This window comes from Cryptomeria japonica, chromosome 2 (assembly GCF_030272615.1).
Source record: "Cryptomeria japonica chromosome 2, Sugi_1.0, whole genome shotgun sequence".
Lineage (NCBI taxonomy): Eukaryota > Viridiplantae > Streptophyta > Pinopsida > Cupressales > Cupressaceae > Cryptomeria > Cryptomeria japonica.
In genome coordinates, this window is record NC_081406.1 from 51,338,224 (window position 1) to 51,355,089 (window position 16,866).

General features: G+C 38.5%; 1 protein-coding gene across 1 annotated transcript in view; it reads left to right on the forward strand.

Annotated features, from left to right (window-relative positions):
- Positions 1-561: 561 nt before the first annotated feature.
- The window catches only part of LOC131046212 (uncharacterized), an 80,601-nt gene continuing 64,296 nt past the window's right edge, over positions 562-16,866 (forward strand). The window contains exons 1-7 of the mRNA XM_057979898.2: positions 562-1,092; positions 1,337-1,551; positions 2,163-2,341; positions 2,799-3,083; positions 3,202-3,260; positions 3,404-3,440; positions 3,577-3,648. Of these exons, the coding sequence (XP_057835881.2) occupies positions 930-1,092; positions 1,337-1,551; positions 2,163-2,341; positions 2,799-3,083; positions 3,202-3,260; positions 3,404-3,440; positions 3,577-3,648 (1,010 nt within the window). The 5' untranslated portion in view covers positions 562-929. The remainder of the gene's footprint in view (positions 1,093-1,336; positions 1,552-2,162; positions 2,342-2,798; positions 3,084-3,201; positions 3,261-3,403; positions 3,441-3,576; positions 3,649-16,866) is intronic.

The following is a 16,866-nucleotide window of genomic DNA, read 5'->3' on the forward strand; positions in this document are numbered from 1 at the left end:
ATAGAAGACATTTCTTCCTTATTTCACCATTAGGGGAAAGGACCCAATAGTTGAGCGTGTTCCAATTCTTGTGATAGAAGTTGTTGATTTAATACCCCCATACTTGCTGATTTAATCTCCAACCTTTTTATAACATTGCACCAATAGTTGTATGATAAGTACCAATAATTGAATGAAATATACCATTTGTTGTGAAAAGTAACCAATCATGTGATGCCACATCAGTTGCACAAGTATTGGGGCCCTTTTGCACACCTATTGGTCTCACTTTTTTTTTGGGCTGTTTTGGACACCTTGGCAAAAAACATGCTGATGTGGCATCATATTTGATGATGTGGCACCGAAACCTTAGTTATAAGCAGGGAACTTGCCAAGTAAGCTGCTGTAAAAAAATCAGAGTGATTTGAAATTTTCACATAGAATTTTGAAAAAGGCGAAGTTAGGGTGCACAACTACTGGGTCCTTTTTCCTACATAAGATAGGTACACTGAATACATTAAAAAATAAAAAATAAAATAGTGGATAGAAACAACAATATCCAACCTCACTCTTCACAAATAAAAAAGGCAACGAGATGCTCTGCATCGTGATGGGCGACATGCATTATCAGACTGTAATAAAAAGTTAAAAACTGGGATCAGTTGTCTCCATAGATCGTTTTGCACTCAACTGCATTATCAGCGTGCATAAAATGGCAGTGATGACAACCCAAACAGCATCAAGATGTTGCTTTCATCTCCCATTTTCATTCTACAACAAATCAAACATCAATATTTTCTTTGTCCTTCAAAATGCGGGTTTTTGCACGCTCTCTCCTAAAACACCACCTTTACTGTTTTTATTATCATTTCAGTTTAGCTCTATGCAGATTTTGGAAGTGTATGTAAAATTTCTCAGGAGATTGTTAGAGAATTGAAGTGGCATTTAAGATGGAAATTTGTCAAAAAATTATTCCTTTCGGTTTTTGTGAAAGGTGGCAAATGTTGACCAGAGATCTTAAGTTTTCGTCGACGATTGTGTTACCTTTGTATATGCTATTATTTTGTTTACCGGACAGGGTTGCCTCTCGCTCAAAGGAGAGCTTTATAAGTGGTAATTCTGCATCCTGCCGATTTACTTACGATTGCTTCAATTTTTGGTTTTTAAGGCTTTCTGAGAAGATTGAATTTCTGTAAATTGCACAAGTTGGAGAAAAGATATGCTCTAATTGTGCTTTTAATTATTTTTCTCCTTGTTGGAGGGTCAATTCACACAGCATTATAGCTTTATGGTAACACCCTGAAATACACTTGGAAGGTTTTAAGTTCGAGCATCTAATTGTAAATCTATTTTGTAGGAAAACAAAATGTGACCATTTTGACTTCAAATGCATTTGAACTCAAACAAATCCTGCCTGCGCTGCCCACTGTGCCTGCATCTGATGACGGCAGTAGCATGGATTCCAGTATTTCTATGATTTTGGCTGAGCATCGAACTAGGAGGCCTGATATTTTGTACAAATTCAGGCAGTATAAAGGTGGATGGAACATTACCAACAAACACTACTGGGCTGTAAGTCCTTTGCACAACCTCATCCCAATCTGATAATTACCTCAAAATAGTGTCAGTGCACTGAATGAGTGACTTTTTTTCTAACCATTCAAAAGAAAAAGGAAAAAGAGACATGGAATACAGATGACCTTGAGATCCCCAATGTGAAAAACACGTTAAATGGAAGGGGATTTAAAATCACCATGCTCTCAAAATGCAACACTCCACTGCCCAAACCAATATTCAAGGTTTAGTCTTAAATTTTCTCTTTGGGCTTCCTCTTGGCAATTGGATAACCATGGAATTGGAATACTGTGAGTGCTGCTGCTGACAATATACCAAACCTAACCTACTTGGTTTTGAAATTACATAGACTTATATTTGTGCAATAATGTTTTATATGATTGATTTCTTCATTTCTTCATAGTTTTGATAGTCTTTAGATTGCCTCAGGGAAAGGAAATGCAACCCAAGCATTGAATTACTTGATTCTAGCCCAAGACAGTTTATATGACTGATAGTTATCATCTTTTAGTCATTTTTGAATATTTACATGGGGAACTGATAGTTATCATCTTTTAATCATTTTCAATATTTACATGGGGAACTGATTTTATTGTCTGCTTTTGCAGTCTGTTGGTTTTACTGGTGTTCCTGGGCTTATTCTTGCTGTTCTGTGGTTTACTGCATTTGGCTTGGCCTTTTTTGTGCATTATTGCTGCAGTCAAATAATTAAAGGCGAACAACAATACTTACAGATCTTAAATGGAATTTCACTTCTACTGATAATTCTTTTCACATGTGCTTCAGTGTAATGTTCTATCCGTCTGTCATATCCTCCATTGGCTTTACTCTTTAAATTTACAAAATGTATGCTTATATTACGAAGTCTACTTTACATGATACGGTAACTGATATATCCGTACATTTTTAAGACTTCAACCTGTAAATATCCCAAACTTTAAATTTAGAATCATTTCTAGTAAAAAAAATCTGCTTTTTGTGCCGAGATATGTCTTATTTAGTGCCGTGGATGACTACAGATCACATATTATATGTAAAAATATTTCAAGGTTTACAAACTATGGCATGATGCAAACTTGGTTGTTTGCTCACAGTTTGCTCTCAAGCTTGTAAACTTTGTACTTACCTACTAAACTGCAATCCTTGTTCTGATTTATTTGATATTATATTGTTTCAATTTGCATTCTCAAGTGTGCTTTAAAGTTATAACTGTATGTAATTTGGATTTAATTGTCTCTTTGCAGAGTGGGATGCATATTGCTTTCCTTGGGGCAGGATAAGTTTCATCATGAGATGTCTCATTCCATTGATTTTGTAGTTAAACAGTCAGATTTCACAGTTGAGAAGCTTAGGAATGTCAAAGGGTACCTAGCAGATGCAAAGATTATGAATGTATCTCAGATTTTTATCCCAGAAGATGAGCAACAGCAGATATCTGAGTTGAATGAAAAATTGTTAATGGTAACAGCTGAGTTTGAGGAAAAAATAACACACGATGCTGACAAATTAAAGCGATCCCTTAATGCTCTGTAAGATATAAATCTTTATTTGACATTTCACTCACATTATTAAAAGCCATCTGATAAGAAGTTTATACTAATGTGATATTTCTAGAAGCTGAGGCAACTTGGATCTTTATTTTGGCAGCCAAGATGCCTTAGTTGTGGTAACTGGTGCGATGCTACTCCTAGTCATTATTGGTCTACGTATGTGCCCTTCTTTTAGCTATCAAACACATGTATACAACTGAAGCTGAAATGATTCCTCTGTTTTTTCTTCCTGTTTTCCCACGTATGATGTTCAAAAGTTTTGATGTTTGAACTGATTTTGTGATGATTATGACCAACAGCTTTGGCTGCTCTTGGTTTCAGGAACATTATTTGCACGTAAGTACTATTCATTTTCAAGTTTTACCATTGTTCCTTTGAAAATTTAATTTTGGTTATTGTAAAATATGACATTTTCCTGTGTTCTTAACTTTCATAATTCTATAAGTTTAAACGAAATTTCCTGTTCTGGCAGATTGATTTTTATTGGATGGTTACTTGCAGCAGTCACATTCATTCTTTGTGGGGCATTCATTGTACTTAACAAGTAGGTAGCCATTTTGTTGAATGCAAGCTCATATATAGATGCTTACGTTTGTTAAAATTATACTGTTGAAATCTGAAGTGTGTTTTTCAAGTGTGGGAGCTGCTTTGATTTGATGGTAGAGGAGGATTCACATCATAACAACTGAGGTAAATGTTAACTCTGTACAAATACATAGTACTTTAAGCTCTAAGAAACTAGAAAAGAAATACAAGAGTGTATTTCAATTTAATTTCACTGAAGACCATTTCTATTGAAACAAAATCAACAGTTTATCAGACAAATACCGTCCAACCATACAAATCTGGTATTAGATCCAGAATGCTGCCTTGAACAGTTCACCATCCAGATTAGAGTATAAAAACAACATATAGATGCTGCAAAAACATTTGACAAGTAACTTGCTAAGAAGATGTATATCAACAACTATAAGGTTGCTTGGCCATGATTGGATAGAAAAGTCAGCGTCTGGCAGGATGTGAGTAGACCCTGACTGCACACCAATTCTTCCAACAACCATCAAAACGTCTTGTATCTCCCAAGTATTGCTTGTTTATGGGATTGCGATTAACGTGAGTTGAATTTATCAATATAGGTGACCAAATTATCTTCACAATTACATTCTTTACTCATTCCAGATTCCTCTGTGTAAACAAGGTCTTAACTAATGTGGAAGTCTTTATTTCTATATAATGGCCAAGTATATTATACAACAATTGCCCCATTTTGGCTCACCTATGGTAGATACCACCATCCCTAGTTCAAGGAACCTACAAGCCTGAAGAATGCTTAGATGGGTAAGAATCACTATAGGCATCTAGACCTCAATTTAGCCCAGACTCTCCTACTATTCCCATACTTAACTGCTTTCTAATCCTTTATTCAACATGTTACACAGTTTTGGAAATATGCATTGCTTTGTACACTTCATACCAAGTAACTGAGGTCCCTAATTGTCAGTAAGAATAAATATTTTACTTCAACAGCAATTTTGAATCAGTCCTTTCTCATGCCCTAGTTGTTCCCATTTGTTCTCCTCTCATCCTGAATTACCAGCTACAAATTATCCAAACTTTAAAACATTTGTGATCTTTCTCCAGATCCACTGTGCCTATTTACAGTTCCAAAATATAGAATGCACAATACTTTCCTACTCTTGACTAAAGAGAATCGAAAACCCTTGCCTCCTTTTCTACATTTGTAGTATATATGCTTAGATGATCCTAATGGAGTTTCCAGGAAGTGAGGCCAGAGACATACTTTATATTCAGAAGACAACAACTTTTTAATAAGGTATTTATATTAAAAATCGAAGAGAAACCTCTATGGAACAGTACCTTGTAAATGTGTTTTATTTAGCCAAACCCTATTCCTATTGGACACGCTTCCAATAGCAAAATATTGACGTACTCCCAGTACCTCACATTATATCTCATTAAACTCTTAAATGGACTTCTTTTTCCACTTCAGTTATCTTTGAATTGGACTCATCTCGTACAACTGGAATTATAGCTTGCGCAATTGCCATTTAAAGCTATTTGCCTTCTTTTGATCAGAAACATGGTATACTTGATCGGATTTGGTAGGTTCTGAATACAGGTCACTGGTGAACCATGGAAGCTCACCTGTAGCAAGCTGCAAGTTCACCTGAAACCATTGTTCCACGGCTGTTGGGGACGGGGAGAAGGGGGGATGCGGGTATGGGCTTCGGGGAATGGGGGACTTGGGCCTGGGAGGGGGAAACGCGTTTCTGTGGAACACTGCCTGAAACAGTACTGCAAGTGTTTCATAATGCTGCAAGTTTACCTACAATAGTGCTGCAGGTTTCCTGTTTTTGTTCTAATGACCTTGGGGACTATTCCTCTTTCAATCTGGGCACAAATGAGGAAAAGGGAAATGCTTTAAGCAAGAAGAAAGCATCACAGTCCAAGAAGATGGACCATTGGGGATCACTGTGAGACTCATAAATTGCAAGTCTGTTCAAAACTAAAGGCAAACCTCATATGGTGCCAAGACCTGAAAGTGTTTGCATATTTAAATTCCTCTTGAAAAGTTGCGTGATTTCAAAACAAACAGAACTTCATTTCAAGTCCATATGCAAAAGTTATGGCATCTAGAAGAGGAATTTTATGCTAGTGATAGGCCGGATACAGGCCTCATTTTTTGCCGTTACAAAAAAATTTCAGACTTTTCAGACTTGCTGCAAGTCTGATAAGGGTGTACTTTGACTTCTATGGGCTGTGTTTGATCTATAGGAAATGATTGGGTCCATTTGTAGGGTTCTTGGTTTGACACAATCATTTTTCCTTGTGTCATAACAAATTGATATGCAGTAGAATTAAATGATTTGAAATGTCACAATCTGTTAAAAATAGCCAAAAAAAGTGTCATTTGGCACTCTATTTCCTAATGTTTCATATTCCCATGGGAATGTAAGGCTTTATTATGCCATACGTAATGTAAAATAATTTAAGACAAGTAAAAAGGAGAGGGTACTCTTGTTTTTGGTGATCAGGAGGCCATTATTCAGACTATTGCATAGCGCTGAAACATGACAATGATTAGCATCTTGAATGAAGATCCAAGAACTTGTGTGTGGGAGCTTGTAGCAGCCATGATGGTTGTTAAACATCTGTAGCTTACCTTTCCGATTGTGGAATCCGTTGAGTGGCCATTACTATTGTGTTTGGGCAGAGGGGTAACTCATTATTGAACAAGTGGGGTTAGTGCAACCAATCCAAACTCATTTGAGAGAGAGTGGATGTTTGAATTAGCTGGTTTTGAGCATTGTGTTGCTAGTTGATAACATCTTTTTATCGATGAAGAATTGCTGCAGGTTATGTCATCTTCAAGACAAAGTGTGGAGATGTTGGAACTCACAGTATGAAGGCAGACCTTTGTAAAGCCCAAGAGACAATATAAACACTTTTGCTATACTATGGATTAGAGGTACGAGGAGTAGGCCCTCACTCTTCCTGGTGTTTTATTCTTATTAGAGGGTTTCTCTTGTGTTACCTTGTTTTTGTAATTTTTTTTGTGTTACATAATTGTTTATTTCTGCATTTATGAGTGGTACTTTAAATGTTGCATTGAGTTGAATATACTTATGTTAGTTTGAGTTCATCTTGAGGTAGTTGATTGAGTTCTTCTCATTAGGTTTGTTCGGTGATGACTGAGCATGTGGAATGACCACCCTAGTTTATGGATAATCTTTATACACACATACTCTTGCATCAAAACCTCAGCCCACCCTTGGAGATTCTCATAGTCTATCTAATTAGATCCTTTACAGTTAAAGAAATCTTAGACCCTTAACATATCGTGCTCTTGCAGTATTACTGTTAAAAAATTGGATCCATGTTCTTGTTAGGGAAATAGGTTAGGTCCCCTCCACCTCATTGTTCATATGTTCAAGTCATCACTCCCTCAACTAAGTTGGATAAAAAATTTAGATTAAATTTCAAATATGCTTTACTCATTAGTGCCCATATTGCCATCCCTAATCTCACAAGGTGTGTTGTTTGTTGTACTTGAATCATACCCATAGATTGTCTAAGTCATTGCTCAACTAGGTCCCTTCCACCTCATTGTTCATATATATGTAATTCATCACCTCCTTGACTAAGTTGGATGAAAAAATTTAGAATAAATTTCCAAAAAACCTTATTAGTGCCCAAATTGCCATCCTTGATCTCATAGGGTGTGGTGTTCTTAGTACTTGAAGTCTTGAACAATACCCATAAATTGAAGACATTTAATTCTAATGTTGACTCTCCATATCTAATTGCCCTCTAGAAAATTTCTCATGGATTCTTAGCTCCTTTATTTATTTGTAGCCACATATTGCTTTCCTTGACCTCATGGAGGGTGGCTTGCTCATTACTTGAAGTGTACCCATAGATCAAAAGTATTAATCATAATTATTACTCTCCATATTTGGTCATAATCTCTTGGAATAATTTTCACAAACGCTTAGCCCTCTTGGTTCTCTATGAGAACATTGGATAATGGTGCTACATGCAACAAATTAACTAAATTTACAAAATATAGAAAATGAAAGCTGAATTAAAACACAATGAACAATATTGTATTGATTTGATAAAATCAAAGTATTTAATATCGTAGGGCTTGAAGCTTCAAGGGGGCAACCTCTTTGGAGAAATGCTCAATACAATATAATTCATGGATACCCATAATACTAGCATAGCACTCTATTTATTCTAATTCTACCCAAGAGAGTTATTACCTACTTAGCATGTGGGATAACTAGTTTAGCAAAGGGATGACTTACAAAGAATATGAATCCAATGCATTTTATTAATTATACATTAACACAAAAGTAATTACTTAAGAAGAAATAGTTAGGATTGTAGGTCCTAACATGTTATGCCCCTTAAAAAGTGTTGTCCTCAAAGCTGAGATGAGGAAATTATTGTTGCAATTGTAAAAGAGGTTCCCAAATTGCATCTTCTGGTTACATGCCATGCCATTGGATGAGGACTTTAGTGATGGTGTGGTTGCAGATGCTGTGAATGTCACTCAAGGATAGACTCTAGTGTCAAGAGCATAGAACCCTCTATATCCAACTTAGGTAATGCAAATTGAGTATGGATATGTTGACCAAGGTCTTTCTTCAAACAAGAAACATGGAAAACTAGGTGGAGCTTGGAGAAGGGAGGAAGATCTAACTTGTACGCAATTGAACCAATTTGTTGCAAAATTTTGTAATGAAATAACTTTCACAAAAGAAGAATATTTTAAGAAATGTGCTACGAATAATTGATAATAGTTCAAAATATTAAGCTACTTCAAGGGGGGAAACCTCCAATATCTCTAATGAGGACACAATTTGCAATATGATGATCACAAACTAATTACTAGCTCCTATACATACCCTACTTATGCCTTGGATATTACTCAAGCCCACTTAACTACCTATATGAGACTATAATAATGATCATATAACTTAATTGAGAATTACAGTAGTGTTGTGACGTAGTCACACATCACCCCATTGCAAATGGGGACCCCTACTTTTTTTGCTTTCTGGGATTTGTTTTCTAGGTCTTTTAGGGTTTTGTTTGTTAGCCTTTGCATTTTGAGTGCTGCCAGGGGGATCACTAGGATGGCAGGCTCTGTTTGAGCCGAGGTGAGTCTTTGGGGCCCCAGAATTAGGGTTTCTTTGAAAGTCTTCCTTAGGGCCTGGTTTTGCTCTTGTTGCTAATTGTGTCTTGCTTGGTGAGTGAGTATCATTCTTGAAGGTCCGAGCTAGGTCAAGTTGGTGAGTGATGAAGTCTGGAATGTCATCCCGATCTTCAAATGCCCTGAAATTTGGCTAAGTCTGGAATGTCATCCTGATCTTCAAATGCCCTGAAATTTGGCTAAGTCTGGAATGTCCTGATCCTGAAATTTGGCTAAGTTTGGAATGTCCTGATCCTGAAATTTGACTAAGTCTGGAAAACTGAAGAATCCTCCAAAAACTAGATTTTGCAATATAACTCTTGGAGGTCCGAAACCACTCTCAAACATCCTGACAGTATATATGGAATATAACTTAAAGTATAAGTGACTTATACTTAAATGTTATATTCCATAAAATGACCCTGACAGAGAGACCAAAATGTCAAATTTCGCTCCTGACCCTTCCAAAGGGTCCAGAGCGAAATTCTCCATAAGACATTCTACTTTGACCAAAACCTAGAACTAACGCATTCCTAGGCTTGAATGAAGGTAAAAACGCTTGTTTGAATGAGGAAATGTGAAAATGAAGTTAGGATTTGAGCCCAAGGATGATTTTCGCTCCTGACCCTTCCAAAGGGTCCTGAGTGAAATTCATTTTTCTCCACTTTTCTCTTTGACATGACCAAGTTTGTTGACTTCTGGGGCGTGATGGGAAGGTTTTGATGCACATATGTCTTTGAGAGGAGATTTGAGGTGACAAAATGATGGAAATTAGCCTAAAGTAGGAATTTCGCTCCTGACCCTTCCAAAGGGTCTAGAGCGAAATTCTTGAAAACCTCATTTTCTCCCTTGTTTAGACCAACGTTCTAGTTTTGAGGTGATGGGATGTGAAAATGTGAAGGATTTTGGCCAAGATTAGGAATTTCGCTCTTGACCCTTCCAAAGGGTCCAGAGCGAAATTCTTGAAAACACTCATTTTTCTTTTAGCCAAAGTCAGGACCAAGGTGGAAATGAAAGGAAAGTAGTCTATGTTTGTCTCCCAAGGAAGATTAGAGTTTGAAAAATCAAGAATCAAGGTCAAAACATGATTTTTGCTCTTGACCCTTCCAAAGGGTCCAGAGCGAAAATCCTTATATCTCTTGTTTTCTTCCTCGTTTTGGCTAGGCGTTGGCATGATGAAGGAGGATTTAGTATGTTCTTGCCCTGAGAGGGAGTGGGATGCTTTAGAAAATCAAGTTTTTGCCGAGGAGAGAATTTTGCTCCTGACCCTTCCAAAGGGTCCAGAGTGAAATTCATTATATACTTCATTTGCTCCCTTGTTTTAGCTTGAAACCTTGCTCCTTAGATGGAAAGCAATCTATATTTGCCTCCAGGAGAAAATTGAAGTTTGAAAAATGAACAATCAAGCCCAAATTGTGATTTTCGCTCCTGACCCTTCCAAAGGGTCCAGAGCGAAAATCCTCCTAAGGCTCATTTCCTCCCTAGTTTGACCAAATTTTGATTTGCAAGGCATCTTGAGGGGAAGAGTGGACATGTTTGGACTTTGGAAATGTTTGTAAGCTTTGAAAAAATGAAGGATTCTAGCCAAGAAGGTGAATTTCGCTCTTGACCCTTCCAAAGGGTCCATAGCGAAATTCCTTACAAGCCTACCTTTTTGACCTTGCTTAGGCTTAAGACTTTGTTCCTTGCATGAGAATGATGTTTAGTTACCTTCTAGAGAAGATTGGAGTTGAAAAGATGAAGGATCAAGTCAAGAATGAGATTTTCGCTCCTGACCCTTCCAAAGGGTCCAGAGCGAATTTTCTCAAAACCACCTTTTTTCCCAATTTTGTGCCAAGCCTAGTGCTAACTAAGGTGAGTTTTGATGGGAGAGGTCCTTAGGAATGAATTTGACTTATCAATGATTATCAAATTCGAAGGAATTGAGCCGAAAAGTGAATTTTGCTCTTGACCCTTCCAAAGGGTCCATAGCGAAAATCTTAAAATCACCTATTTTCCTTGCAAGTCTAGTCAAACGTTAGGTTTTCATGGCTTGGATGGGTGCAAGGAGACATGTTCTTGCCTTTTAAAGTTAATTGATGTTGAAAAATGATGGAAATTAGCGCAAACCAAGGATTTCGCTCCTGACCCTTCCAAAGGGTCCAGAGCGAAAATCCTAGGATCACCTACTTTCTTTGCAAGACAAGTAAAAATTTTGATTTTTATGGCCTAGATAGGAGTGAGGCAATGTGTCCTTAGTCTTGGAGGTGAATTGAAGTTGAAAGGATGGAGGAACATGCTCAAAACTTGAAAATCGCTCCTAACCCTTCCAAAGGGTCCAGAGTGAAAAACACTAAAACTATCCTTTTCTCCAAATTTTGTGCTAAGTCAAGCTTAGACTAGGGTGAGAGAAGCTATTTGGAATGCCATGGAAAGATGTTTGACCATCAAAAGTGTGAATTTTGAGCTAAAATGAGAATTTCACTCCTGACCCTTCCAAAGGATCTAGAGCGAAATTCTGGATAGGTCCTATCCCTGGCTAGGTTTTTGAGCGAATTTGACCTTTTAGGCCTTGTGAAGATCAAACCAATGTTGCCAAGCTAGGAAATGAATTCAATGTGAGGGAATCCAGAGGAGATGAAGTGAAGCAAGTCAAATTGGGTGTGAATGGGCAAGCAAAAAGTGAATTTCGCTCCTGACCCTTCCAAAGGGTCCAAAGCGAAATTCATCAAAATCGCTATTTCCCCTTTGTGTCAAGATAGGATTTTGATTCCTAAGGCATGAAAAGACTGGAGGGAGGTTATTTAAGACTTGCAAGATAAATTGAAAGTGAAGAAGATGGAGGAATAAGCCTAAAACAGGAATTTCGCTCCTGACCCTTCCAGAGGGTCCAGAGCGAAATTCCCAATTTCACTCAAATTGCTCATGATAGAGGTCAAGGCATGGATCCCTGGGCTCTGGAGGAAGGAAAACTAGTGTGTGCTTACCTTGGAAGGTATTTTGGAGTGGAAACATGATAGATTTTGTCCTAAAAGGTGAATTTCGCTCCTGACCCTTCCAAAGGGTCCAAAGCGAAATTCTTAAAAACCTCTTTTGCCCGAAATTTGCATCAAGATTGGTGTTGGTTGAGAATGAGGGCGTCCTTGGGCATGTATCTAAGAAAGTACAGTTGCAAAGTGAGAACAATTTGAGCCAGGAATGCAAATTTCGCTCCTGACCCTTCCAGAGGGTCCAGGGCGAAATTCTTATAGGGCCTGTCCCTGGAGAGAATATTGAGCAAGCTTCATTTTAACATCTTCTTGTTGATGATTTAAGGTAGAAAATGCTATGTTGAAATGGATTTATTATGTGTCCTTAATCATCTTTTGGTTTGTCTTGCAGTTAAAAGAAGACCAGGCCAAGACAAGGACGACCTTCTCCAGTCCAGCATCAACAAGGACGACCTTCTCCAATCTAGCATCATCAGGGACGACATCTTCCAGTCCAGCATTCCAAGGAAAGGTACACCATCCATCCTGCACATCGAAGACAAAGGAGGTTAAAGCAAGGGTTCGTTGAAGAAGCAGACAGTTTCAGAAGAGTTAATTAAAGTTAGCTTCTCAGCATCTTCAAATTGAATATCTACCAAGTTGCAAGTGTCAGACAAGGTGGCATCCCAGTCATCACTCCTCCAGTCGGATTGGTCCACCTCAGCTTGTCCAGATTCAATGTACCTGACTCATCAAAGATGGCACTAACTTCGATGTACCTACCTTGGTTATCCATTGGTCGAATATTCCAAAGAAGACATGTGTCCGAATAATGCAATTATTTCATTGGTCAGAATTGAGTTTGTTGTAACAAACCCTAATTAGGGTTTTTATTGTAAAATCTCGGCCATTCATCTCAAATTGATCTGAGCCATTGAATTGTATTGTGGGCACTATATAAGCCCTGGCTCCTCATTTGTAAAGGCTTATTTCCAACACCAACACCCCCCCTTAAGCCACACCTCTCGTGTGCTTGGGGCTCCTAGCCTAGACTGATAAAGCAGACATAATCATTTAGCCAAGTAGACATGGACATTGATAAAGCAGTTTGAGTACGATGGTCCTCAAATTGACATGATATTGCATTTTTTACCACATTATCATCTCCTTTCTTGTAGGTTATCTCATAGTCATACCCCAACCCCACTTTTGTTTCTCTAGAGAGGAAACTTGTTGGTCTGAATAATACTTGAGATTTGAGACTGTTCCCATCAATTTTAATGTAGAAGTGTCATCCAACAATGTACTGGTGACATTTGTTGACTGTTTAAAGAATAGCTAACATCTCCTTCTCATACATAGAATGGGCGAGATTTTTGCTAGTTAGTACCTTACTAGTGAAGGCAAGGGATTGCCCTTCTTGCATGAGAACAAAACCCAATCTAGAAACCAAAGTATCACTTTCAATGACATGTTTTGGAGAAATCCAACATAGAAAAAAGTGGTGTGGTGCACATAGCCCCTTTAAGTAGATCAAATGTTACTTTTATAGTTGAAGACCACTAGAAGAAATCTTTTTTCTATATGGCTATGAGAAGGACAACAATCTTGCCATAATATTTTACAAATTAGTAGTAACTGAAAAATAAATTGAATGAATGATTCAATAATCAGATAATTACATTGAACGATATACACACGTATATATAGAGGTTACAAGACGATGTTCTATAATTAGAACATAACGTTAAAGTAAAAGATTAAAGAGCTAAAAGCTAAATTAAGCTTAAAAGCTAATTAACTAAAAAGAAAAAGCTAAATGCTAAATAAAGCTTAAAAGCTAATTAATTAAAAAGAAAAAGCTAAATGCTAAATAAAGCTTAAAAGCTAATTAACTAAAAAGCTAAATGACCATTAAACAAGGAACTAAATATAGGTGACTAAAATATAATTAAATATTCTAATACCCTCCCTTAATGGTCATGCTATCCATCACACCAAGCTGCCCTCTAAATTTGAGAAACTTTGCCGGGCTCAAGGACTTGGTGAGGATATCTGCAGTTTGATCTTCTAAAGGAATGTACTGCAGTATCACTGATCCATCTTCAACATGCTGGCAGATGAAATGACAATGAAGCTCCACATGCTTTGTTTGCTCATGGAAGACTGGATTTTTGGCTAATTTTAGAACCCCTTGATTATCACAAAACAAGGGAGTAGGTCCTAGTTGAGACATTTGCATGTTTGCAAGCATCCTACGTAGCCAAATTGCCTCACATGCTGCCTTAACAGTTCCCCGATACTCTGCTTCGGTCGAGGAAAGAGCTATTGCCTGTTGCTTCTTGCTGGTCCATGTGACTGCACCTGTACCCAAGCTGAAAACATACCCAGAAGTTGACTTTCTGTCATCAACACAACCTGCCTAATCTGAGTCTGTAAAACCAACCAGCCTAGGATCTTTGCTTCTGCTGTACAGAATGCCAAAATCAGGAGTGCCCTTCACATATCTAAGCACATGCTTCGCTGCAACCCAATGTTCAACTTTTGGGGCTGACATGAAGCGAGAAATATAGCTCACAACATAACTGATGTCAGGTCTAGTTGCAGTGAGATAGATGAGGCTGCCCACTAGTTGCCTGAATGAAGACTCATCCACTACAGGTGAATCTGATTTGGCTGATAATTTGAGCCCTATCTCCATAGGTGTAGATGCAAGTTTACAATCTTGCATTCAAAACTTATCTAATAGGCTCTTGGCATACTTTGACTAAGAAATGAATATGTGGCTATCAGTCTGCCAAACCTCTACATTGAGACAATAATGGAGAAGTCCCAAATCTGTCATATCAAAATGCTGACACAAATTCTGTTTGACTTGCATGATCAGATGTGCTGCATTGCCAGTAATGATGAGATCATCAACATAGACTACTAGAAATAGAATATCATCACTAGTATGTTTGACATACAAATTGGGATCTGAAGGACTCCTTTGAAAGCCTTGATCAATCAAGTACTTATCAATTTTGATGTACCATGCATGAGGAGCCTGTTTGAGGCCATAGAGTGATTTGACTAGTCTACATATCTAGTGTTCCTTACCGGCAACCTTGAAACCTGGAGGCTGCATCATGTAGACTTCTTCCTGCAAATCACCATTGAGAAAGGCACTCTTGACGTCCATTTGATGGACTTTCCATCCAAATTGAGCTGAGAGAGCGAGGACAAGCCTAATGGTACTCATCTTGGCTGTGGGAGCAAATGTCTCTTCATAGTCGATGCCCTCCTTTTGTGAAAACCCTTTTGCCACCAATCGAGCCTTGTACTTATCAAGACTTCCATCAGCTTTATACTTGACTTTAAACACCCATTTGCAGCCAATGGGCTTCTTTCCTGGAGGAAGATCAGACAATACCCAAGTGTTGTTTTTCAGAAGACTATGTTGCTCCGCTGCCATAGCCTTTTCCCATTCAGGTACACCTTTAGCCTCTGTATATGTTTGAGGCTCATAAATACTGTGAATGTTGGCCATAAGAGCAAAATTAACTGTGTGTTGTTGGCTCTTACCTCGAACAGATCTACCCTCAATGAGCTCATCATCATGAAGATCACCAATGGTCTTGGCCCACCACTTAGGCCAGAGAGTAGAAGTACCAACATCTGTTGCAGGATGAAGAGTGCTTGGAATATCTGGAGCAAGCTCCTCTGGATGTGGATCGAGAAGATCTTGAGGAAAGTCAGGGGGTGCAATGTCATGCTTGGGGGACCCCACAACTTCAGAGTCAACTAAATCCCTCCCATCAAGTGGAGCTAAGGGAAGATGAACACCCATACTTACAGCCTTTGGAGGGTGATCCTCAGTGCTCAAATCAGGAGAGGAAGGCTGAAAAGGCCCTCTTTCTTCATCAAATACTACATCTCAACTGCATATGAGGTGATTAGTGTCTATATCAACTAGCCGATATGCCTTGTGGTTGTCACTGTAGCCGATGAACATCAATTTTTGACTCTTTGGATCCAGTTTGGTCCGCGTGGCATCTGGAATCCAAACATAAGCTGTAGAGCCAAAAACTTTCAAATGACTGATTTTGGGCTTCTTGCCAGACCAAGCTTCCTCTGGAGTCATCTTCTTAACGACCTTTGTGGGAGACCGGTTCAGAAGGTAGACTGAAGTGAAGACCACTTCCGCCCAAAAGTGTTTTGGAACATTTCTATGCTCCAACATAGACCGAGCCATCTCAATGACTGTACGGTTCCTGCGCTCAACAACACCGTTCTGCTGTGGGGTGTAAGGTGTGGTAAGCTAATGCTTAATGCCATGTGATGCACAAAAGTTGGTGAACTCTGTAGAACAAAATTCCCCTCCATTGTCGGACCGAAGAGTGACTATCTAACAGCTAGACTCTTTTTCCACTAAGGCCTTAAACGTTTGAAACATGGTGAACATCTCTAATTTCTGCTTAAGAAAATAAACCCACATGCGTCTGCTGAAATCATCAACAAATAATAGAAAATACCTGCATCCAGTGACTGATGGAGTGTTCATGGGACCACAAATGTCTGCATGAACGAGTTGCAAGACCTTGGATGCTCTCCAAGCGTCTCCATCTGAAAATGGAGTCCTATGCTGCTTTCCAGCTTGACACGCTCCACAAACTCCATGATTCTGAGTTTGAATCTCAGGTAATCCTACGACTAGATCCTCTCGAACCAACTGAGAGAGATAGTGGACATTGAGATGCCCATATCGCTGATGCCAAAGAGTGCTGATGGAAGTACTCCTAGCTGCCATGGCGAGCTCCTGAGAACTAGTAGAATCAACAAGTCTATAAAGACCATGATCCTCAATACCAACTGCAATTGTAGTGCGAGTCTCGTTGTCAACAATGCTGCACTTGTGCAACCCGAAGACGACATCCAGTTGTGGTGAATGCTGCATAATCTGACTGACTGACAGTAGATTGAGCTTCATACCAGGTACAAAGTATACATTGAGGAATATTAAATCCCTCCCACCAGATGAAATCTGAACGTTGCCCTTGCCGACAACAGTATACTATTCACCTCCACCAAAGATCACGAAATCAGTGAA